Genomic DNA, 23,079 nt, shown 5'->3' on the forward strand with positions numbered 1-23,079 from the left:
CTCCTGAGCTCAATAGAACCCCTCCTCTGTTTGCAGAGCAGCTGGACTGTAAGTGCCTGGCTTCACAAGGACCTTCTTACTAACCACCATGACAGCAAGCTAGGCAGTTCCAGCTCAAGTTAGAAGTGCTGCTCCGTCCAGGAATTCCTGCTTCTCTTCACACCTTGGGGAAGGCAGATGCGGACCCTATCTGGGCCTGATCCCCTTTCGAGATGAAGCGCCTCGAATTTGCCTTTCTCTCTGTGCCTCCAGGTAGCCACTCAGTCCTTTCCTCCTTATGGAACTGGATGTGTCTCAGTGAGGGAGTCCTTCCCTTTCTGGTGAATGAGGTTGGTTTGTTGTATCTTGATTCCACTATAGACTCATGCTGAGGAAACATCAATGCCTGAGTTCTGCAGATGACAGCTGCTGCTTACCTTAAACTATTATGCACTCACTGTGTCTTTACTAAGAACAATATGAGCCAGGCATGGTGGCATGCACTTGTAAGCCCAGCACTTTTGAGGCTAAGGCAGGAAGATGTCTATAAATTGGAGGCCAGTTTGTGCTACCTGCCTCAGAGGGGGGAAAAAGGAAGTTCTTTGGCCCTTACTCTCCCAGAGATTAGTTCAAAAGCTTTACCAGGAGTTGTCTTTTGTCTTTCTGTGCTCTACAGCAAGCTTTTACTTCTTGATTCAGTTACATGTGCCCCTCCCCAACACACATATCACCTTAGCACCCAGACTGAAGAAACAAGCCTATTCAGGACAGGACAGAAACCTGCACTTTCCAAAAGCAACTATGCTGAGATTTTGAAACAAAATCTCTAAGTACTGCTCTAAGTACTATTTAAATATGTAAACAGCAGCAGGGCATGGTGTGCATACCTGTGAGATGTATGGTGTGCCTGTGGGCAGCAGAGGCAGGAAGATTACAGGAAGATTACAAGTTCATGGCCAGCCTGGCTGGCTGTGGCAAGTCTGGGTTAGTCAGGGATACATTGCAAGACACCCCCAACGAAAGTGCATGCTTGTGATTAATATTTGTCCTGTCAGACAAATAGCTTCACTGTACATCTCTGACCTCCAAAGAATATACTTTATTCTGTGACGTTCCTAGGGGTTCACAGTGTCGCCTATCGTCTGATTACAAACCATATACTAGTAAATAACACATATGCTTGCTACCGTGTTTGGGCTCACACTGTGGAGCTTGTCCACGACCCCTGCTCTATGCTAAGTGTTCCCCACTCTTCATTCTTATTACTGTCACCAAGACATGAATAGGAAGCCATGTGGCCTGAGCCTGGCAGCAAAAACTCTGGAGAACCTGCAAGAACTCAGCCCTGTCAGCATTGAATCTTTGGATGCTGCTGGACAGACCCTAGTGGCGTGTTTTGAGAAGTCAAAACATGCTTTTCTCCTGCAGTGATTGTATTCACTGCAGATGCTTTCCCACCTACACAGCTGTACTGATTTAACCAGTTCCCTATAGCATGCTTTCAAGCTGTGTATGTGTGTGTGTGTGTGTGTGTGTGTGTGTGTGTGGCAAAGCCTATTTTTTTTATCTTTCCCCTATTATGTACTAGGTTTCATGTTATGTCTAGAAAAGGCCTTCCTATATCAGGTATAAAAATATTTTCTTTCCAGGTGTGATGGCATATGCCTTTAGTCCCAGCATTTAGGAGCAGAGACAGGCAGGGATCTCTGGATTTCCAGGCCAGCTTGGTTTACACAGTGAGTTCCAGCACAGCCAGAGGTATATAGTGAGACTCAAATAATTAATAATAATAACAACAACAATAATGATAATCATAATAACAATAATAATTTTGATGTTTTCTTTTGCTTTTTCCCTCTAGCCCTAGGTTTTTGGTTTTGTTTTGTCTTGGAAACTGAGAAAGAAGTCTCACAGGTAGCTAGTTGTCTCAAAGCACTATTAAATAATCCATCTCCCCTCCCCTGCACTTGAAATCATATACTAAATTTCTATGTGCCTAGGTCTGCCTGACCTGATCTATCATGGTGGCTAAATTCACACTGGTGGAAGAATCCAGGTCCTTTGAGAACTCTGTTAAGACAACTGCCTGTTGCCTGCCTGCCAGCCGTACGTCACCAGGCCATTCAGAACTACTTCACATGCTCAGCCTGTCATCTTCCAGATGAATGCCAGAACCTGCAGAATCCCAAAAAGTATCCAATCTCGTGGGAGTTACATTGGTTTTTATGGGTTGACTTGGGGAGAACCAGTCTTTACAGGGCAACTCACGGAATGCCTTGCTGGGTCTTCGGCTGACACAGGTTTCTTAGGTAGCTTATGGTTTTAAAACAGTGGCAATTATAATTCTTGTCTCCATCTGGAGTATGGGTGAGTGACACCAGGACATGCTTTCTGACTCTCAGGGATGCCTGCACTGTCTGATTCTTCGGTGCCTTTGGCCACTGGTGACAGAGACCTTATCTGGATTACAGTGCTTCTTTCTAGTCTTGGCTTACTAAGTTTTCATAAGGATGAAACTTAGCTTTTTAAAGACAGATTTATAGACAGATTCTCTATTAATCCAAGGGAAATGAAGGCTCATCGAAGCATGTGGCCTCCTAATGTTGTCTCCATCTTCCTCGTCCACACACTGGGCAGGTAATACTTCTGCAGGTGGAACAGAGTGAACCTCCTCACATGCCAGGGCACACAGCACAGGATGCTTTCCCAAGATGCCCAAGTACAGGGGTCTTGGAAGCTCTGCTTCCCTTCTAGGGAAAGGAACCCTGCCAGGGTCCCCACGATGGGAACTTGTGGGGAGACTGGTGTGTGAGACAAGGAAGCAGGTAAGGTGGAGACACTCCCTACCCCTGCCACAAACCAACACCAAATGACCAGCTGAGAACTGATGCTAGTACCTGAGGTGTTCTGTGGCCTCTGGCTGAGAGAGTTTCAAGCAAGCCCTTCCTGACACCCAGCAGCCCCCAGCCAGGGCATACAGGCCCAGGGGCACTTAGAGCAGAGCCAGAACAGAAAGCAGCAAAGCCTTTAGGCTCTTAGGAGAAACAGGGACTCCTTCCACGCCTTTACTCCACTAACAATAGGTGCCTACCTGTCTTCTCCCAGAATCACCCTGCTCCTATACCCTCATACCAGCCCTGTGGGGTTCATATCACCCGGTAGAGCAAACTCATAACTACTGTCACCTGGCTCAAGGTTGTTCCGCTCAGCCTCCTTGACCTCTTCTGTTTGTCCCCACTCTTCCTAAATCCCATTGTGGGAAAAGGATGGAAGCCCAGGCTGTCCCCAGCTGGGCACCTACTCACAACCCAAGGGAAAAGCCTCCTCTCCCTTGTCTCAGTGCATCTGCTGTCTGCTGATGTAAGGGCTGTCCCAAACACAAAAGCAGCAAGGGCAGGGCACAGTCTGTCAGTTCTGAGGCAGCACAGATGTAATACTTAGTGTGGCTTGTCCAACTAGATCTTAGTATTAGAAGGCAGTCTCTGTGGATGGACTTTGTCTTCAGGCCACAGGAAACCCTAACCTAACCCAAGCGCAGGCGAAAGGTGCCGATCTCCATGGGTTCCAGAGAAATGTCAGTGATGTTGGAGGGTGAGGCCAGAGGGTATAGCAAAGTCAAAGAGGTTGGCTGCAGGAATGTCACATCTAGGCCATGGAAGAGGCTCCCCAGGACCAGCTGTGAAGAGAGAGTGGGCGGGTGAGCTGCACACTGCTAGCATGGGATAAGTTCTTCCATACACCAAGCACTACCTTTTTGGGTCTTTTGAGACAGGGTCTCACACTGTAGTCCAGGCTGGCCTCAAACTCAGGGCAATCCTGCCTCAGTGCTGGGATTGTATTGTGAGCCGCCACACCCGGCTTTCTGTCAGATTCTTAGCTCTAAGACGGTGTAACACAACTCTAGCTCTTGGGAGGTAGAGGCAGGCGGTTCAGGAGTTCAACTCAGCTTTGGCTACATAGTAAGATTGCATCCAGCCTAGGTTATGTGTGACCTTGTCTCAAAATAAAGACTAAAAATAAGGTAAATAAATAAATATAAAAAGTAAGAGGGAAACAAGCTGCCGGGAGCCACAGCCCCTCAGGAGCAGCAGGCCTCAGACAGGGCTCTGCTGCAATCTACTCAGCTCTGAAGCTTGTCCAGGCTCCTCGCTGTAGGAACTCTCACACCGTGCACACACGCTGAGAACAAGGACTGTCTGAGCTCACTTCTGAGACACCAGGGCAAGCAACGTGCCAGCTTACACCATGAGTGATGATTTGAAAAGGTGCAGTGGTTTTTCATTCTCAAGTTTCCCACTTCACTCAGAAAGGGTCTGTCCTCAGGAAACCTGAGCTTTCTAGCTCCAAGCTTGTCTGAACCTGCTCCTGCCCACTTCGTTACCAAAAGCAGAGTCAAAGGCCTCCGCTCAGTCTCTGAAGAACCCTGAGGCTGCTCCTCCTCTCTTCCTACTGCCAACCCGAGTCCAGCCTTCCTCTAGGTCCTCTAGGCTCTCAGCCCAGAGCTTTGCTGTCCTGACCCCACTCCTTCCACACCTGGACCCCACTCACCTTGCCTTGGCTTGTGGTACAGTTGAAGCCCAGGTTCTTAGCTTCAAGGCCACAGTCAAACCCCTTGCGGTGTAAGATGAGAGCAGTCTCAGCAGCGGGCAAGTTGTCCTGGAAGACAGTCAGGGGCAAGGGCAGTGGAGGGTCAGCAGCATGTCTGCCAAGAGGGCAAGGCTGGGAGGAGGGCCAGAGCCTGGTGGTGAGGGTTAGCGCTGACTGGGACGCTCACCTCGGCTGGGATTGTGCGCAGATTGAGCAGATGGAAGTCACAAGGTAGTGGAGAAGCCAGCGGGTGGAAAGAGTGCAGAGTGGGGCTGGCGCCCTGCCTCTTGGCCACAGGTAAGACAAGAGGCGGCATGTTGAGGTACATGGAAGTCAGGTGGCTGAGGAGAGACGGGTAGCTTGTAGAACGCAACTGCTCCTGCAAGATGGACCCAAAACGTAAGTGAGGGAACAGAGCCCCTCTAGGTGAAGGGGAGGCAGGCCAGCTCCTTTCAGAATAACTTTCCTAGTTCACTTGGACTCTGGCTGTCTGGTTCTAGGCCTGTACCTCCAACCCTTCACAGGTGGCTACAGTCATGTTACTAGGCCCACTTCTGTTTTCTTTAACATTCTCATCGGGTGCCGTCACCCCACAGAAAGGAGTAGACATAGACAACAGACATTCAGACATGCTTCACTAGGGACAGGCTTCTAACAGTGCAAGTCCAGTGGTAAGATGCCACATCCACTGTGTTGATCGGCCAGCCGCTCAGGTCCATGAGCCCCAGCTGGCAGGACATCCAGGTAGCTCCCAGGATGCTGCACTCAGCACTCACAGCGTGACATGGAGCTCTCTCCACAGCCACAGTTTCTGTATGCTCGTCTCTGTTCCCAGCACTGCCATCTTAGTGCGCTATATAGTCTCCCTTGGCCCCTCACGCCCAGGCAGGGACTACTCCCCTTCCATTTTGCTTCTACAATGTCTTCAACACAGAATTCCTCTCCAGTTTCTTTTTCCTATCCTTGGCTTACTTCAAGTCTCTAAGGTTTCCTGTTTCAATATCCAAAATTGTCATCCCTACCCTGTGTCCCTACTCAGCCACTCTGTTCCTTGTGGTCAAATTCCTACAGTATCCCTCCCTCCCTCCCTCAAGTCTTCCCCATCGCCAGGCTCTGGCCAGACACTCAGATCTTTGTGATCTGCTCTGTCCCACACTCCCATGTTCAAGCCCAGTTTGGCTCATGGAGTTTTCTGAAATAACAGAAACTCTACCTGCCATGCCTTCTGTGAAAGCTCCTGACAGCCTGGAAACACTGGGGGGCTTAAAGGTAAATTTTAAAAACAATTGATTATGATCATTTTGTGTGTACAGGGGTTTGTCCATGCGCTTCTGTCTGTACAGTCTGTGCACTTTGGAGGCCAAAAGAAGACATTGGATCCCACAAACCAGAGTTACAGATGTCCCTGTGCTGCCCTATGGGTGCTGAGTCAAACTTGGATCCTCTAGAGGGGCAGGCAATACTTGTAACTTCTGAGGAACTCTCCAACCCCCTATAATGTTTTAAAATTTTTTGAGTCAGGGTTCTTACAATGTTGTATCGGCTGCCCTGGAACTCTCCATGCAGACTAGGGGTCAACCTCACAGAGATCCACTGCCTCTACCTTGACACTGACACATGTGCCACCACACCTGGCCCAAGGAACGTAGTCAGTGTGAGCAAAAACCTGACCTTACTTCATCTTAATTTCTTTGAGTAACCATAGATTAAAAAAAAAAAATCCCAGCATGGTGGTATAGACCTCTAATTCTAACCCTTGGGAAACAGAGGTAGGAGAATGAAGGCTAGCCTGGGCTACATGATACCTTGTTTCAAAAGAAAGAAAGAAAGAAAGAAAGAAAGAAAGAAAGAAAGAAAGAAAGAAAGAAAGAAAGAAAGAAAGAGTGAGCCAGGCAGTGGTGGTGCACACCTTTAATTCCAGCACTTGGGAGGCAGAGGCAGGTGGATTTCTGAGTTCGAGGCCAGCCTGGTCTACAGAGTAAGTTCCAGGACAGCCAGAGCTACACAGAGAAACCCTGTCTCTAAAAACCAAAAAAGAAAAAAAGAAAAGAAAAAAAAAAAAAAAAAACAGAAAGAAAGAAAAAAGAAAAAGAAAAAAAAAGGAAGTCAACAGCCAGCCATAGGTAGCTGGGTAAGGTGGCATATGCCTGGGTCTTAGCTACTTGGGAGGCAGAGCCTGGAGGCTCACTCAGACTCAGGAGTTCAAGGGCAGCCTAGGCAACAGTGAGACCAAAATCAAGGTTAACCAAGGATGTCACCACATCAAAAGGGCAGCTCAAGCTACATAAGACCTTGCCTCAAACACCCAAACCCAAAAAACTAAATTGGACTAGAGCTTTAGCTTAGTGGTAAAGCACTTGCCTAGCATGTGCAAAGCCCTAGGTTCAAGCCTAAATTCCAATAAAGTAAACGGCCAGCACATGCGGATGGTGGCTGCTATGCTAGTCAGCACCATTTTAGCCTAAAGTCACAACTGGTCTCACTTCCATACTGTCTCCCTGCCTTTGACTTTGTGTATGGGTCCCACTCACTGAGGCTGAGCCTGCTGTTTCCGGAAGCCACCTTTCACTTCCATAGGCCCAGAGAAACCCCTATACTCTGCTCCCTATACTCTCATGCTCAGAGCAGCTCCCGACCCTGCTCGCTAGCTAGCAGAGCCCAGGGCCAGCAGCACATGGGCCTGCACAGCACAGCAGCGTCTCATTGTCTACGTGAGGAGTGTCTAAGCCACACCTGTGGGGTTCTAGGCAGCAGACTCCAACTACAGTGCCAGGCTGCTCACCCTAGGCCACCAAGGCCCTCCCTGACCCTTACCTTTGAGCTCCTGATTGTGTCGCTGGTAAAGAACAAGCCCCTAAACATGGCTGCCAGTTTGGAGAAAAAGCCAGGCTGGTGAGGCAAAGACAACTGTGAGATGAGCAGTGCTGTGTCAAGGTTAGGAAATGCTCGAGCTTGTGGTGGGAAGGTGAGGGCAGGAAAGAGGAAGGCAGGAGATGATCATGGCGAAGGAAGGGTGACTGGGTGCAGCTGGGGGAGGGACTGCCAAGCTGCATGAAATGAGTTAGCAAAATGCCAGATAGCCTCCTGCCTCAGTGGCAGAAATAAGCTGTACTGTCTGCTCCTTGCCCTCCTCCAGCTACATCTGGGAACCCCCAGGCAACAGGCCCAGATTTTACCTCATGGCTCATCATGGTTCGGCGCTCTAACAGGAGGCGGAACCGGTTGCAAGTGATCTTGTTGTCTTTGAGCCCTTGGCCGAGTCCCCGGTTGTCATCCTGAATTAGTCTTCGGTCCAAGATGACCTCCAGCTGGCCTATGGAAGGTAACAGTGAGCTCCAGCCTGCCAGATCCATGTCTAAGCAGACTCTACCTCAGGTGCTCAGGGGAAGCCAGCGAGACAGACAAGCCGAGTCACTGGAAGAGTGATGGCCTCCTGGTGCGAGAGAGTAGGGTGTCGGTGTCTCACCTTATTTTTCTAGGTGAATAAACAGGAAGCCTAGAAAGGGGAGCACTAGCAATGGCAGTTCACCTCTGTGACTCAGGTAGGACTTGGGCCCCAGGCCCAGGAGGAAACCTCTTGGGAACTAGCCACAGAGAACACAGTAACCAGCAGCCAGAAAAAGAGAAAGGCCTCTTTGTAATACTGCTGCAGAGTCCCTCATCTGAGATAGGCTTCCTCAGGCTGGACAGACTCATGACTTGACACATGCTCTCTTGCCTTTACACTACCCGGCATCAGTAGTCCAGACTGGAGTGGATGTCTTGCCTGTGGTGAGGACAGGCAGAAGGCATGAGGTGGAGGCTCAGCAAGGCCTCCAATCTGGCTCAGGTAAGAGGCAGAAGAGGACCTCTGTAAACTGTTTGGAATTTGCTTGGGACAGGGGTCTTACTGAAAAGCTGACGGGTGTGAAGGAAGGCTCTCCCACAGCAACCCACACAGTCTTCCCCAGAAGTCAGTGATCCTTTTCATCTCCACAGTCCTGACTCTGATTCCTGTCTTTTCTTTGGCTTTATACTCTAAGCAAACACAGAAGGCTATCTCCAGCCCTAAAATAGGCTCCGTGCATGCAGGATAATCATTCCTTAAGACACCATGTCCCCAAGGGGCAGACAGCTGACAGAGCAAGGACAATGGGCTGCATTCAGGAGTTTCGAGGCAGACAAATCCCAAATAATCCTGGCAGAGGGTCAGAGAGCCATACTCCTCCCATAGAGGAAGCAGGCTCACCACCCCCGTGGCATAGCTTTAATCCCGCATTCAGCTCGGCCTTCACATCTCTATGTCCACAGACAGAAGACCTCTAGGGCCTGAGAGTCCAGAAGTTACTGCCCATCTTGTCCCAAGGCTGCACAAATCACTGGGGTGGGAGAGCTCCCGACCTGTCTCCTCAGTCTGTCCACACTGAGGGGGAGCTCATCTTATCCATGCCACACAAGTACCCCAGCCACAGACCTAAGTCTAAGTCCTCCTTGTTTTAACCTTTTGTCTTGAGACGGTCTTGCTAAAGTTGCCCAGACTGACCTTGAGTTTAGCACTGTCCTTCCTCAGCCTCTCTGTGCTACTAGGCTTAGAAATCTTTGATTTGTAAGAATGTTGTTATGTTATTTTCCTTTCCTAAATATTACACTGTAACCACGTAAGACTTCCCTCCTCTGGGGCTGTGGGGGCTGTGGTGGTGTTCATCACACTCAGGAGGCGGAGGCAGACAGATCTTTGAGTTCAAGGACAGCCAGGGCTACATAGAGAAACCCTGTCTCAAGAATGCAAAACAAAATAAAAACCAAACAAATGAAAGAGCTGAGTCCTTCAGCTGGAAGTCACCCTCCAATACCCATCTGCTTCTACACTTCTCAGTGTTACTGAGGAGTTGGGGATGCCTCACCCCCTTTCCAAGCTCTAGGGTGATGGGATCCAGAAAGAGGGGGGAAAGTCAACAGCGTGGGCTGACTGGAACAAAGGGTAGTCTGGTTCCCTACTCACCATTCCCAAGGCTGGAGACTCCCAGAGCCTGAGCTGTGTGCAGTGTGAGACGCCTCTGGGAATCTTGGATGTAGGCCATGACTGGCATAGGGTAGAAATTAGCCTGCAGGGGCAACTTCTTCAGATACTGCCGGGGCTGGACCTACAAGAAGGAGTTCAAGTCCAGCCTGGAATGGTGTCTGACTTGTGTTCTAAAGGGTTCTCAGTGTGAAGGTATTCCTGGCTGGCTGTTGGTTGGTTGGTTGGTTTGTTCAAGACAGGGTTCCTCTATATAGCCATGGCTGTCTTGGAACTCACTCTGTAGACCAGGCTGGCTTTGAACTCTTGAGTTCAAAGCCTCTCTGACTTCCAAGTGCTGGGATTAAAGGTGTGAGCCACCACCCAGCTAATTTTTCCTCTTGTGTGTATGTGTATAGTATGTGTGTATGGGTGCATGTGCACATGTGGGGGTCAGAGGTCAACTCTGTGGAATGGATTCTCTCCTCTACCTTTATGAGGATTCCAGGAATCAAACTCAGGTTGTCAGGGAAGAGTCTTTACACACGGAGCCATTTCACTGGCCCTCTGTACTTGGCACCCCACACCCCTCCACACAACTCCTCTATTGGAGGCCATAAGCAGTACAAGTTCTGTTCCATGGGGCCCAAGAATTACCTGAAAGCCATTGAGGTCTGTGAAGAAAGTACCCTGGCTGTCAATGTCTGTGTGGATGCGCAGGGCCAACTCCTTGTTCACATAGTCCCTGATGTCTACCTGGAATGACATGTCCAGAGACAGCCCCTCTACCCCTAGAAACACAGGGACAGCCAGAAGTGAGGTGAGCACAAGAGACTATCCCGGAGACAGCTCCCACACCCTCCTCCTGGGAGCTCTCAGGGCACTGTTGGAAGGACTTCTCCTTAAGAGAATCAAGCATCCCCACGTCAAATGACACATCTGCTTGTCGACAATGATGGAAGAGGAGCAGGTGCCACCAGGTGGGACCTTCCCCACCCGCAGGGCTCACCTGGCAGGTTATAAAGCCGAATCACTTGGTGAAAGTGCTCGTAATACACAGTCACCTCTGAGAAGAAAGGGCCTTCAGTGACACGCAGTACAGGAGGTTTCTTAGGGACGTAGGGCTGGAAAAGAGCAAGTAGCCACTGAACCCATAGCACAGAGTACAGAGCAGCAGGAGCAAGCCAGGGCCGCTCAGCAGAAATCCCTGTCCCCGTGCTCTGGCCTCAACACCTGCGCTGAGTAGGCCCAGAGCCATCATTAAGACCACAGCCCACCAACCTCCACAAGGACAGTAGCACAAGACCCAGTATGCCAGGCCCCTCCCAGGCTCTCCCCATCTGCAGGAGCCACCCTGTTCTCTGAGGCCTCTCAGGTACCTTAGCCTCGCTGTCAGGCAGGAAGAGGTAGGCACCACTCTTGTCCTTGGATGTACGGGTGCCATAGACGAGGAACTTCATGTCCATCCGATGCTCCTGCTCTTCATCCACCCGGCGGATGCTCTGCCAAAAACCACAGCCCTGACCCCTGGCCCCACACCAGCTTGTCAGGTCTCCCCCTGGGAGGGCAGGGACTAACTTCCCCCAAAAAGCCAAGCCCAGTGCTACAGTAGGGGTCTTAGGTGTCCCTCATAAGGGCTTGTTCCCAGACTGCTGCCACTAGGAGAGGTTGAAAAAAGTGGGACCCTGTCCCCTCTCACCTCTTCCTGTCTTTTTTTTTTAATATATATATATATAGTTTCTCTGTGTATTCCTGGCTGCTGGCTGTCCTGGAACTTGCTCTGTAGAGCAGAGCAGGCTGGACTTGAACTCAGGCTGGACTTGAACTCAGAAATTCACCTGCCTCTGCCTCCCAAGTGCTAGGATTAAAGACGCACACCACCACCAACACCCAGCTAAGGCTGATCTTAACTTCTGATCCTCCTGTATCCACCTCTCAATGCTGGGTTATAAGCATGTGCCAGCACACTTGGTTTTCTGCAGTATGGGGGATCAAACCTAGGGATTGTTTGTTTGTTTGTTTGTTTGTTTTTAGAGACAGGGTTTCTCTGTGTAACCCTGGCTGTCCTTGAACTCACTCTGTAGACCAGGCTGGCCTCAAACTCGGAACTCCTCCTGCCTCTGCCTCCCAAGTGCTGGGATTAAAAGTGTGAGCCACCACTGCCCGCCTGCCTAAACTTAGGGATTCTTATAGCTCTGTTGGTAGAGTGTTTAGCTACCATGCGCCTCCAGTCCCCTTTTTATACTTTTTTTTGGGACACCATTTAACTGTGTTGTTCTGGCTGCCCTGGAATTCACTGAGAATCTGTCCCAGCCTCTCCAGTGCAAGGATTAAAGATGTGTCTCATTTTGCCTCAAACTTGCCATGTAGCCAGAGATGACCTTGAGTTTTTGATCCTACCCTGTCCACTGTTGAAATCACTGGTGTGTGCCACAACAACCAACCCCTCTCTTGCATTCTGGCTGTGAAGTAATTTACTGTGCTGAGATGTGCTCTCTGCCATGGCATGCTGCCTAACCACCGGCCCCAAAGCAACGGGTCTGCCTAACGGTAGGCTCAAAGCTAGAACTGTGAGCCGAAATAAACCTCTCGTTACATGTCACTGATACAATAGAAGAAGACCAACACACTCAGCATTGCCAGGCTGTTAGCTTGGCAACTGCTAATGCTCACACCCAAATCTCTGAGAGTCAGGTGACCAGAGGCACATGGGAGCAGGAACAGCTGTACACAAGCCCCAACACCCACGCCTTCCTCTGGTCCCTCCCTCCTCACCTCCCTTGGCCTGGCCCTTTACCTTGAGAAGCCCAGTAAGGCCGGAGAACCAGACCTGCATGTATCGATTGCTGATGGAGAAGTCGCTGGTGCCGGAGTCCACAACACGGAGAGGGAATGCTGTTTGCCTGCTGACGGACAGTCTCACACCGTTCAGGTAGACGCGCACGGAAGACTGCAGTGTGTAGGTACCATCGAGATCTGGCTGCAGCTGTAGCACACCCAGGCCCAGGGCTGGTAGGCGGATAGGCACTGACACCTGTGAGCATGGAGCATCAGCATCAGCCCAGACAGGCCTCCTATCCTCCATTCTCCACCTCGGTGCTCCGCTTTCTGAAGCAGGGAACCCTACATTTCTATCTGAAGAATCTGTCTGTTTGAGGATCCTGGTTTGGAGAATCTGTCTGTTTGGGGATCCTGGTTCTGAGTTCCAGTGTCATTCTATACACTTGTCAGCAAAGGCACACAGCACCCACTGAGGTGAGAGCCTAGGGTCTGGAGCAGCTTCCCACAGACTGAGTGACCATAGGTAGTAACTTAACCTTGGTTCCTGGGAAGATGAGGGCAGCATCACTGTGTGCATGCTTGTGAGAATTTAAATGAGACCCCAGGAATGACTGACAGTGCAACTTGTATCCCACAGTCAGGCAGCTGAAGCAGAGCATCTTGAGTCTGAGGCTAGCCCGGTCTATGAAGAGAGACAGGCCTTTGTCTTAAAAACCTTTTTTTCCCCCCAAGACAGGTTTTTTTTCCAGGTAGCCCTAGCTGTTTGGGAACTCACTCTGCAGATCAGGCTGGACTCAAATTCATAGAGTGCCTCTTGCCTCTGCCTCCTGAGTGCTGGAATCAAAAGCCTGTGCCATCACCACCTTGCTAAAAATTTTTTCTTAACAAATTAAATAATTAGGCACTTAGAGCCTAGCATGAGCTACAACCAACAGTTATTTTTCATGAATACATAATAAGTCAACACGCTAAATCCTCATTAGAAGATTAAGTCCAGGAATTGGAGACAAGACCCCATCACAATGAAGTAAACAAAAAATACTTGTTGAGTGAGCTGCTGAAGGCACTTGCTAAAATTACCATACGGTCCTTGCTGTCCTTTTAAGGACACTCAAATCCCAATAGCGACTGTCCTTTGGGCAACACCTCTCCCCAGGCCACCTGCTTCCATCCTGGGGAGTAAGCAGGCCACAGCAGGGGAATGGGAGGCAGGTGTTTGTGGGGAGTGAGGCCCCAGGAGAGGTACTGACAAGCAGGGAGGGCTGTGCCCTTCCTCACCTGGTAGACATCACGGACCATGTCAGTGGCCGAGCTCCAGTGCACACTGATCTGCACAGACAGGGGCTGACCCTCCTCTGAAAGGACTCGCACCCGGGGTGAGGTCACCAGCAGGGACACCACACTGAGCCGCTCCTGTTCCAGCGGGTTAAATACCACCACAAACCTGTGGGTGGAAGGTGGGCTGACCCAGGAGCTTGCTGCGGCAGCAGGGCAAAAGCAGAAGCTGGAACAAGGGCCCCCTGCACTGGGATCCAAGGGCTGCACTGGGGTGGAGGGTGCTCTGTGAACCTCGGCAGGCCTGGCTCACCTGGGTGAGGAGTCCAGCTGGATCACTGTGCGCTCAGGCAGGGCATCGTGACTTGCACGACTGTCATCCTGCAATGCCGTGGGCAGGAAGGAAGAATGACGGCTAAGCTCAATCTCCTCCCCACCCCAGCCTGTCCAGGATATGGGCCACGAACCACCTTAAGCATGAAACTTGTACCCCACAACAAGAAAGGGGAAGAAAGGAACGGTACCCACCGCTAGCAGCTCTTGAGCTGGTACCCACCCACACCAGAGGATCTCTCAAGCAGAGGTAGGAGGGGGCCCACCATTTGGAGGAAGGGTGTCCCAGGGTCAAAGTTGTAGGTCTCCTTGTCCCCCAGCACCAGGTAGTGGGCAGCATTGATGATGACCTGCTTTAGGCTGACCAGGGAACGCAGCAACCTACGGTGAGCAGGAGAGAGAGCTGAGAGAAGATGGCCATGGGAAGGCTGTCTGCTACGCCAGCAGGACCAGCCTCAGCAGCCTACCATCCAATCACCCACGTATCCTCTTTGACATGGTGAGGGAGACAGGGGTGGCTCCTACCTGACCCCATAGTCTACTACTACTGCCTCCTTGGCAGTTCCAGTGATGGCATCATGGTGCTGGAAGAGGCCCAGTGTACGCCGAGCTTCCGTCAGAAGAGCAAAATCAGACAGCGGATACTGGCCAGCCAGTCCAGAACGGCGGGCATGAGCCAAAGCCAGGCTGTATAGAACCTCTGCCCCACTACCCAGAGAAAGAAGTCAGAGCCTTCCTGTTCTAGTCAACCTTGCTCCCACGGGCCACCCACACACTTAAGGGGTCCTCTCTCCCACCCAGCCCCTCCTAACTCAGCAGGGGGAGGTGGGCAAGTCTCACCGCAGGTGGGCTTCTAGTACTCGGTCCAAGCTCTTATAGAAAGGCCGGGAGGTATAATAGCCTGTCCAGTAGTGGTCCTCCCGGTCAGCATAGGAGAAGAAGTCCCCACTCAGCACAGGAAACCCTGGAGGCCGGGCACCAGGCTCCACTCCTGTCCTCTTATACAGGGCATCAAAATACTCAGAGAGGGTCCCAAACTGAGCCTGTAGGGACCCAAAATGAGTTATTATCAATTACAGAGCCTCCTGGGAACTCTGTCCATAATGTTCACCCTACAATGCTGCAAGTAAAGACACAGGTGATGACTTTGTCAGGCAGGAACTCTGTGTGCCCTGCTCTTCTGGAAACCTTACTTGGGAAGGACATGGAACCCTCAGCAGCAGGGCAAGGAGGTACTGTGGTTCGTGACTGCATGTCTGTATACGTGTGCCCCCACCTGCACATGGAGCTCAGGCTTGCTGTTGAGGAAGTCAAAGAGCCGCTGGTAATTGAAGAACTGGGCATCCCATTCCTGGGGCTTGTCATACCGGAAGTCATCACCCAATGGCACAAGGAGGACATTGCTTCGGAACAGCCGGGACTTCTTCCGGTACTGGTCCAGGAGCAGGGCTGCCCTGGAAACATAGGTGGTCACAGGCCAAATGTGAAACCCCAGGCTTAAAAAGACCAGTGAGGGAGCTGCAGAGGTGGCACTTGTCACACAAGCATGATGGCTGGAGTTTAGACACCCTCCCCTCCAGCATGTACATACTGCCAGTGTGCATGGTGGCCAGACTGTAATCTCAGAGGGTGGAGACAGGATCCCCAGAGCAAGCTACACGCTTACACTAGCTGCTGATACTATAGAGGAGCTCTGGATTCAACTGAGAAACTTTTTCAATGAATAAGGTAGAAAGACACTAAGGAAAATTTCTGTTGTTAACCCTGAGTCGCCATATACATTCACAGGCCTGCATATGCGCCCACAAATGTGGGTCCACGCACGTGCACACTATACCTGTTGCCACTTGCTTTTAACCCCGGCACTTGGGAGGCAAGAGTTTGAGACCAGCCTGATCTACATAGCAAGTTCTAGGCCAGCTAGGGTGACATAATGAAATCCTGTCTCAAGAAAAGAAAAAGAAAATCCCATGAAGAGCTAGGCACAGTGGCACATGTAATCCCAGTAAACAGGAAGATGAAGTAAAACGATCCTGTGTTTGAGGCCAGCCAGGTCTACACAGAGAAGGCCTACTGGGCGTGGTAACACATGCCTATAATCCCAGCACTTTTGTGGTGACCAGTAGTTCAAGCCCATCCTCATCTATACAGCAAGTTCAAGGACAGCTTCAGCTACCTGAGACTCTATCTAGAGCTCCAGGCCCCGCCCCCACACACAATAGCACCTAACTTGAACTGTATGAGAACATTTTTTAAAATCTATACTATCGCCAGGCGGTGGTGGCGCATGCCTTTGATCCCAGCACTTGGGAGGCAGAGGCAGGCGGATTTCTGAGCCCAGCCTGGTCTACAGAGTGAGTTCCAGGGAACAGCCAGGACTACACAGAGAAACCCTGTCTCGAAAAACCAAAAAAAAAAAAAAAAAAAAAATCTATACTATCTATCCAATGGAACCTTATAGCATGCCATTACAAGCTTTTTTTTTTTTTTTTTTTTTTTAGAATTTTAGAATCCCAACACTTAGAGGCTGGGGCAGGAAAATTGTTGCAAGTTTGAGGTCAGCCTGAGCTACACAGTGAGTACCAGGCAAGCCAGAGATACACGACAAGACCTTGTCTCTAAAAACTAAAAAGAAAAGAAAAAAAAAAAAAAACCCAGAAAAGTGGCCTTCAGTGCTTGTTTGGACTGCTGCTACATGTGACACCCTCACATTTAGATCACCCTAAACCAACACTTCTGTAGGGGTCTAATTTTAGTCACAGTGACATCTTTTGAGGGCCCTTACTAGTCTTGTCAAAGGGACAGGTCTTTTTTCTCAGAGGGTAGAGACTCTCTGGCAGAACTGGGTGGATCTGAACGAGCTTTGACCCATTGTCTGAACTAGAGCTGACCCAGAGAACCTGAGTCCACCGAAGGGCGGCAGCTGGGAGTTTGTAAGAAAGGGGACCAGTGTAAGAACTGTTTGTTTAGGGCAGGTGCCCAGCACAGCGACACAGGCCTGCACTTGGAAAGCAGAGGCAGTCAGATCTCTGAGCATGAGGCCTGCCCAGTCTACATAGTGAGTTACAGGATAGCCAGGGATACAAAGTGAGACTCTGTCTCAGGAAGATAAAAAAGAATTCGTTTAGGGCTGGGCATGTAGTTCAGTTGGTAGAGTGCTTGTCCAGCATTCACAAGCCTCTGGTTTGGGCATAAACAGGGTGTGGCTAGTCATGTTACAACCCCAGCACTCAGGAACTGGAGGCCAGCCAGCTTGGAATAAGAGAGAGTCTATCTCAAAAACAAAAGCAAAAAAAAAAACAAGGGGCAGGGTGGGGGTGGGGTGAGGGGAGATGCTTCCCAAGTCTATTAGAACATCAAAAGGCATCCTTACTGAGGAAAGTAAAAGCATTCTGGGAAAGATGTTTGTTTAGCACCACTCTGCCGTTCCATTACCAGGGAGGCACTAAGGAGTCGCTACTGCAGACTCCGACCTAAATTCACCCCCAGAGTCTACCCTTTTTCCCAGGTATGGTCAGCATCATACAGTCTCATGTGGCACAACCAAGACCAGAAACCAAGTTTCAGTCTAACTCCTCTTTGGGGTAAAATGTCAACACCAGCTGGGTGTGGCAGCAAAGACCAGTGGACCCCAGAGACTGGGGCAGGAGGATTGTAGCCTGTTGTAGCTACACGGCAACGCTATACATAGCTCAAAACCTCAAACCCAAAACTCAGCACCTGGCCCAAGCAGGGCTGACAGCAGATACCTGTCTGCCACGTTGGCCTCTGTAATAGCCCGTGGTGGCACCTTCCAAGGGCAATTGATTCTCCCACCCGGCAGACGTTTGAAATCAAACTGGCAGCAGATCTTGGGATCAGGGCCACAGGTGTGTGGAACATCGTAGCTGTAGAAGGGCATCATGTGGCAAAAGATGTCTGTGCTGGAGTCTGAATCTACAGAAGACATACCACAGGGTCAGCCACTGGCAGGCAGCCTTAGGAACTGGCACAGGGACAGCAGGAGTGTGTAGATTCATGTCATCCATGGGCAGCCCTGAGAAACACTAAGGTTCTAGCTAGACGTAAGACTGTAGCATATGTGTAGGCTGGGAATAGGCTATGGGGCTCCCAGATCCACGGCTCCTGCAGGAGATGTGCCCACAGAAGCAGTAGAGGTCAATAGGACTCTCTCCTCAGACTGCTGCTATAGTACCCGTACGTGCCCCTACTTGGCCTTACCCCACATCTGCCTCCACATGAACTCCAGGCTGTGAGTGGCAGCAAAGTGCTTCTTGATGGCATAATGCACCCTCTGAATTAGCATGCTGGTCAGGTTGGCACGGCGCAGCAGGTAAGGCATGGTGGAGCTGTGTCCGAAGGGATCCACTGCCCAGCCCGAGCGTGGCGTCGCACCTGAAGCACAGCACAGACATCAGAGGCCCTGAATACCTTGGGGACTGGCCCCTGGCCTCTTGGTGCCTGGGAGGCCAGCTCTTGCCTTGCCCATCAGACAGGCTGCATGAGCCTAGAAAGGGACAACTCCCTGCCAACCTCTGGACCTCCGGCCCAGCTCTGGGGCAGAGTCTAGCTCCTGTGCCTGCACTTACCCAGGTTTCTCTCCAGCCACTGGTGGCCCTCGATGAGCTGGTCAACCAAGGCAAAGTAATGGGAGTTGGCCTCATCTGGCATCACCCATCCGCCTGTTGCAATCTCCAGTTGCCCATTTCCCACCAGCCTAAGGATGAAGGCACACTTGGGATAGGGCAGGGACCCTTTACTTGGTCCTGGTAGTCAGAGGACGGCTGGGACTGCATACAGTGACTTCTGCCAGCCAGTTCGCCCATGTGATGTGACTGATAACCAACAGGGTACTCTCTCACCCTCCTTTCCCTGCAACCTGGCCTTGTCTTGGTCGCTCATCTCAGGACCCCTTCCTGTGCTCAGACGCAGAGGTCTCATACCTCTCCCTTATGCTCCAAGCGTACTGATTTCTCTGAACACTCATGGGCCTTCAATTCCCCACTCCCGCCATGGCTCAATCTTCCCGCCAGCTTGGCAGCCACACAATGAGACAAGCCCGGCCTCCCCAACCAGGGCTTAGGTGATGACCCTCCCATACCTTCCTAACCACCACTCACCTTCGAACTGCTGCCCTTTTTTGGGCATTGATGTTGTCCCACCACTTGGCGAAGAAGGAGACTTCTGCCCAGAGAAAGCGCCGCCGGGGATCTTCCTGCAGCTTGGACACCATGCTGTTGAGGATGTGCTGGGTTTGTTCGGTGTAGTACTTGTCAAAAGTCTTGATCCAGCCTGGGGGAGCCAACACAGGGTCCCCTGAGTATGCCACATACTCCAGTCACTCCCTCCCCATGCCTGTCATCAGAAAGCCTGCTCCACACCCTGTGGCCTGGGACCTGCTGGCCCTTCACCTGGATCATTGTGTGAGTGAGGCACCACAAACACTTGCAGGTCTTCAGTGTCCCAGTCGTTGGGGCTGTAGGAGATGTCAAAGCCTTGCCTCCACACGCCACCCTCCACATTGTCAAATGGCAAATCCTCAGACACAGTTAACATCTGCCAGGGAAGAATGTGGCTCAGTGACCGTCTGAGTGGGAGAGGGTCCCTGCCAGCTCCAGCTCTTACCTGCAGTTCTGGCTTCTGACCCCGGCCACCTAAAGCAAACTGGCAGTCCTGGGGGGAGACGGAGAAGAAGCTGGGCCGGGGCTCCGGGAGTACAGCCCAGGAGCCGTTAGCCGTGTGGTAGGGCAGCAGGGCTGGTGGGCCCTCCGCATTGGCTGTCAGTTCCAGTACAGAGTCCTTGATATGGCTTATGATCTCATGGTTTTCCTCCAGCAGTTGTTCCAGCTGTTCAATCCGGTTCTGTAGCACAGAAATTTGGCTCTGCCAAAAACAAGAACAGAAAATAATCAGCGAGGAACTGGTGGTGCCTGACTGGTGTGACTCTAATTTCCCCTCCTCGGGCCAAGTCAGACCACAGGCCTACAGGGATGGCATGATCCTTACACCACTCCTGCAGGCTCCCATCCACTTGGCTTGGAAGTAGCATCACCCACAAGCCCATGGAAGGCAAACATTTTATCTCAAATGCCTGTGCTCCCTGACCTACATGTACTTCCTGTCTCAAGCATGGTGCTAAGGAGGACTGCACTCAGCTTAATGGAAAAAAAATTCTGCAGTCAATTAGCAGTGTCTGCCAAGAACTCAAAGTCAGGCTATCAATACACAAGGCAACTTTCTTCTTCTTCTCCTTCTCCTTCTCCTTCTCCTTCTCCTTCTCCTTCTCTTCCTCTTCTTCCTCCTCTTCCTCCTCTTCCTCCTCCTCCTCCTCCTCCTCCTCCTCCTCCTCCTCCTCTTCTTCTTCTTCCTTCTTCCTTCTTTCTTCTTTCTTCTTCTTCACCATTGTTGCTTTTCACTTCCTGTTATAGCTAGGAGCATAGCCCCGTGGTAGAGCATGTGTTTAGCATGCACCAGCCCTTGGGCATCCACCTCCAAAAGAAAGAAAAATCTGCCTAGGAGTGTTCCTGGGCTACTCAGAGGTAGATCGTGAAGGTTGCATGCATACATGCTCATGAGGAGGCTCTAGGTCCAATCCCTAAGATGGGAGGGGGGGGGTGTTCTTGTGCTGAGCTGAGATAACACCCCTGAGCCCGGGTGACTTGCATTTGAAGAAGAGAACAAGGTGTGACTCACCCTGGGGAAGTTCCCACCATTCTGGTGTCTGGCAGGATCATGTTGCACTCTGTCCAGCATAAGGTACAGAGAAAAGACGGCCACACAGAAGATAGCAGCGCCGCACACCGTCACTTGCTTTTTCAGCTTCATACTGACCCAGGCACGTTCCTGGTGGGAGAGACACCACCTGTAGCTCTGGCATGCAAAATCCTTCGTTGGTCTTCCTAACAAATGCTCTGTAGATTTCCGAGGAGCACCTACTTGCCTGACTCCTGGTAAAAAAAAGCAAGCAAGCTTTCAAGAACCAAATCTTGGCTGTGACTCTCAACACAAGTAGGACATATAACTGGGGTTGGTCTGTAGGACAGGAGTTCTGTTTCGCCTCAGCCCAAGCTATAAAAACCAGGTGTGGGGGTGTGGTAGGTGAGACAGCTCAGTAGGTAAAGAAGCCCTTGCAGCCAAGCCTGACAACCAAGGTAATTTGTTTGATTCATATGGTAGAAGGTGACAACCAACTACCACAAATTGTCCTCTGATTGCCACGTTTTCTGTGGTGTGCATACACATAAATAAATGTAACACATTAAAAACAAACAAACAGGGATAACAGAGCCCCAGCTCTGACCCCACACCTCATTACAAAACCACTGATTGCAAACAGCTTGCTCAGAACTCTTCGAAGGCTCTCCCAAGCCATGTGTTTCCTCCCTTCAGATGTATAAATACCAGAGCTTTTATTTTGTTTGACTTAGAGGTACAATCACCAGCTGGAGAGACAGGCAACCGCCACCTCTCCCCCTCCTCAGGTCCCCGTTCCCTCTTTGACCTCCTGGAGCAGCCTGGAACTCAGCAGAAACAGTGCCTGGCCCAGATCCTGTCTCAGAATACTGAATGGATTTCTTTTTAGAGAAGAAGAAATGCTCGTGTTTCTAACACAACCCAGTTCTAGTATTGTCCCTGTCAGTACTGATTCCTCCTGTGCAAAACTTCCAGTCCTGGCTTCCAGAGTGCTTTAAAGGGACTCCTAAGAAGCTAGCGGCGAGACTGAAAGTCCCCAGGGTAGCGGAAGCTGGGCACAGCTGCTCGGAAACGGGACAACTCGAGACGACCCACAGTGCCCGCTGCCACCGCCCGCGAGTCCCCACTTGCCTGCCGGAGGAGGGAGGACGCTAGCTGCTGAACGCGCGTGGGCGGGACCGCTTTCTGGAGTCTGCTCTTCGGGCCCTGGTGCTGAAAAGCTCTGTCACCTCAGCCTGCGTCCTACTTAACGCGATCTGATTCCGTTCAGGAGCCTCCGGGCAATATTTTTAGTCCCTGGAGATTGGGTCCCGGCCAAAGAGGGCGGAGCTAGGGAGCAGGAGCTGGGTCACCGTAGGGCAGTTACCTGCCGCGATGTACCCACCTCTTCCAGCCCACCCAGCCCCCTCCGGCCCTCGGGGCCGGGGACCGCAACGCCCGCGGCCTGCAAGCTGGAGTCCTCGCCCACACCCCGCCTGGGTCCGTTACCGTACGCTGCCGGCCTCCGCGCTGCCCGGAACCCGACCGGCCGAGCCGCCGCTGCTCGCATCCCCGGGGACAGCGGCCCGCGCGCGGGCAGTTGCGCAGGCTAAGACGGACGCCGGCTCACCCACTGCCCCTGCTCGGCCCGGCAGCCGCGCTCCCGCGGGGGCCAGGGCCGCTGCGCGCTCCCTCCTCTCGCCCCGCGCCTGTGCTCCCGCGCTCCCGCCTCCGCGGGACCGAGCGGCGCGCCGGGCGGGAGGAGGGGCGCGGGGGACCGCGCGCAGCGTCCCCTAGTGCCGGGTCCCGCCGCTGCCTCTCCGCCCCCGCCGCCCCCCGCCGGGTTCCGCAGCGCCCCCCGGAACCCGACTCGGTCGCCTCCGGCTGGGTCAGTGCGGGGGTCCGCTATGGCTGCGGTGCGACTCTGCGAAGCCGGTGACCCGGCAGGGCGCGCGCGGCAGAACCCCATCAGGGCCGCGCCACTGGTTTTTGTTTTGTTTTGTGTTGTTTTGTTCTGTTTTGTTTTGTTTTTTCTCTCCGTCTTCCAAGAGTAAGATTAGGCAGAAGCAGAAAAGGCAAAACCCTACTGTGCTTTGTGGCCTCCCCGCCTAGCTCCACCTAGCTCCATAGTGATGTTTCTTAGGCAAAGGGATAGTGCCTTCCTCTAGGTGATGTGTGTTCCCGGTGGCTCTGGGTTTCCTGCCACTAAGAGGGAAATGCATATCATATGGTTAAAGGTTTATTGAGTGTCCATGTTTCTCATTTGCAGTGTAAGACACCATACTGCAGTGAACACTTCCACAAATTCCACAATTTTTTTCCTTTTTTTTCTTTTTTTTTTCTTTTTCTTTTTCTTTTTTTTTTTTTTTTTTTTTTTTTTTTTGTTGTTTTGTTTGTTTTCGAGACAGGGTTTCTCTGTATAGCCTTGGCTGTCCTGGAACTCTGTAGACCAGGCTGGCCTCGAACGCAGAAAT

At 51.5% G+C, this 23,079-nt stretch overlaps 1 protein-coding gene across 3 annotated transcripts; it reads right to left on the reverse strand.

The window, feature by feature from the left end:
- Positions 1-1,058: 1,058 nt before the first annotated feature.
- Positions 1,059-21,900, reverse strand: Man2a2 (mannosidase alpha class 2A member 2). Of its 3 annotated transcripts, none has more exons than XM_034501547.2 (24): positions 21,758-21,900; positions 20,627-20,880; positions 19,559-19,816; positions 19,345-19,489; positions 19,054-19,225; positions 18,523-18,650; positions 18,155-18,328; positions 17,683-17,869; positions 15,210-15,387; positions 14,774-14,976; positions 14,459-14,641; positions 14,200-14,314; positions 13,914-13,981; positions 13,604-13,769; positions 12,342-12,578; positions 10,924-11,046; positions 10,554-10,668; positions 10,202-10,335; positions 9,548-9,689; positions 7,743-7,879; positions 7,381-7,455; positions 4,754-4,945; positions 4,528-4,635; positions 1,059-3,655 (listed from the first exon to the last, which is right to left on the reverse strand). In XM_034501547.2, the coding sequence occupies exons 2-24, from the start codon at positions 20,756-20,758 to the stop codon at positions 3,503-3,505; spliced, it is 3,525 nt and encodes a 1,174-aa protein (XP_034357438.1). In that variant the 5' UTR covers positions 20,759-20,880; positions 21,758-21,900; the 3' UTR covers positions 1,059-3,502. The 3 variants fall into 3 exon arrangements, with proteins under 3 accessions (XP_034357438.1, XP_034359009.1, XP_034359839.1); XM_034503118.2 differs by having other exon boundaries at positions 20,627-20,776; positions 21,758-21,899; XM_034503948.2 differs by lacking the exon at positions 7,381-7,455.
- Between the last annotated feature and the right edge of the window lie 1,179 nt (positions 21,901-23,079).

Source organism: Arvicanthis niloticus, chromosome 1, assembly GCF_011762505.2.
Source record: "Arvicanthis niloticus isolate mArvNil1 chromosome 1, mArvNil1.pat.X, whole genome shotgun sequence".
Classification (NCBI taxonomy): domain Eukaryota; kingdom Metazoa; phylum Chordata; class Mammalia; order Rodentia; family Muridae; genus Arvicanthis; species Arvicanthis niloticus.

Coding starts and splice junctions, on each gene's coding strand:
- Man2a2 (XM_034501547.2), bottom strand. CDS start 20,758: ATGAAGCTGAAAAAGCAAGTGACGGTGTGCGGCGCTGCTATCTTCTGT. Junction 19,490..19,558: donor GTCAGAAGCCAGAACTGCAG/GTAAGAGCTGGA, acceptor CTTCCCTGGCAG/ATGTTAACTGTGTCTGAGGA. Junction 18,329..18,522: donor GTGGCTGGAGAGAAACCTGG/GTAAGTGCAGGC, acceptor GCTGTGCTTCAG/GTGCGACGCCACGCTCGGGC.